The sequence below is a fragment of the Buceros rhinoceros genome, unplaced genomic scaffold (genome assembly GCF_000710305.1).
Source record: "Buceros rhinoceros silvestris isolate BGI_N320 unplaced genomic scaffold, ASM71030v1 scaffold12425, whole genome shotgun sequence".
NCBI classification, from domain to species: domain Eukaryota; kingdom Metazoa; phylum Chordata; class Aves; order Bucerotiformes; family Bucerotidae; genus Buceros; species Buceros rhinoceros.
Genome location: NW_010414608.1, coordinates 5,511 through 6,389, shown reverse-complemented (window position 1 = coordinate 6,389; position 879 = coordinate 5,511). Strand labels below are relative to the sequence as shown.

At 67.5% G+C, this 879-nt stretch overlaps 1 protein-coding gene across 1 annotated transcript in view; it reads left to right on the top strand.

Annotated features, from left to right (window-relative positions):
* TMEM150A (transmembrane protein 150A) overlaps positions 1-879 on the top strand; it is a gene marked incomplete at its 5' end in the record, with an annotated part of 6,704 nt that overhangs the window by 1,823 nt on the left and 4,002 nt on the right. The window contains one exon of the mRNA XM_010137147.1: positions 734-805. Within this exon, the coding sequence (XP_010135449.1) occupies positions 734-805 (72 nt within the window). The remainder of the gene's footprint in view (positions 1-733; positions 806-879) is intronic.

Genomic DNA, 879 nt, shown 5'->3' with positions numbered 1-879 from the left:
CAGGAAGGTGTACAGGCTGACGGGAGCTCTGGGTCCTCGGTCCCACTGGGTCTGTGGCTGTGGGCAGCAGAGCCCTGCCCCAGCCCAGCAGTGCTGGGGGCAGCTAACACCCCGCTGGTGTGCCGGCCTCTCCCGGGCAGCCCGGAGGCTGGCTGCTGTCCTCTCCCCCAGGCAGCTCCCAGCCCTCATGAAAGGCCATGCCCACCTTCTCCTCCCAGGTGGTGCTTGGGGCGTGGGGGCCATTTCCCGCTCAGCTCTGTGTTCCCGCCCGTCCTGTGCAAGCCCAGAGCTGTCAGTGGCTGCATGCCCGGCTCCACCCGTGCTCCCACCCCACGGATGTGTGCGGCTGGGCGGGCATGCGGGTGGTCCCGCTCCTGCCTGGGGCACGGGGCTGCAAGAAGCCCCTGAGCCCCGCACCCTGGCCTGTGCCCCCTGTGGGTGCAGGAAGCCCCCTGCCCCACCATGCCCTCTCCCTCGCAGGCAGGGACACTGGGTAGGCAGCAGAGCCAGTAGGCAGGGGACAGGCTGCAGAAACCCAGGAGTGGTGCTCCCAGAGGACCCTGTCAGGCAGTGGGTCGCTCCCTGGAGGTGCTTGTTCCCAGGGTGCAGGCACATCCCCGGGTTCAGTGCTCACTGGGGAGCAAATCTACCCCGGGGAGGGCTTGTGTGCAGGAGGCAGGAGGGTTCTGGGCAGCAGCTCAGCTCTCCCCGTCCATCCCTTTGCTTTCTGCAGGAATTACAACCAGTCATGCGGCATGGATGGCCCCGGCTCCTGCTGCACACTGGACCACATCCCCCTCGTCAGGTGAGCACCCATGGGGTGGGAGCATGGGGAGAGATGGGAGTCAGAGCTGCTCTGAGAGCGCCGCTAGGGCAACC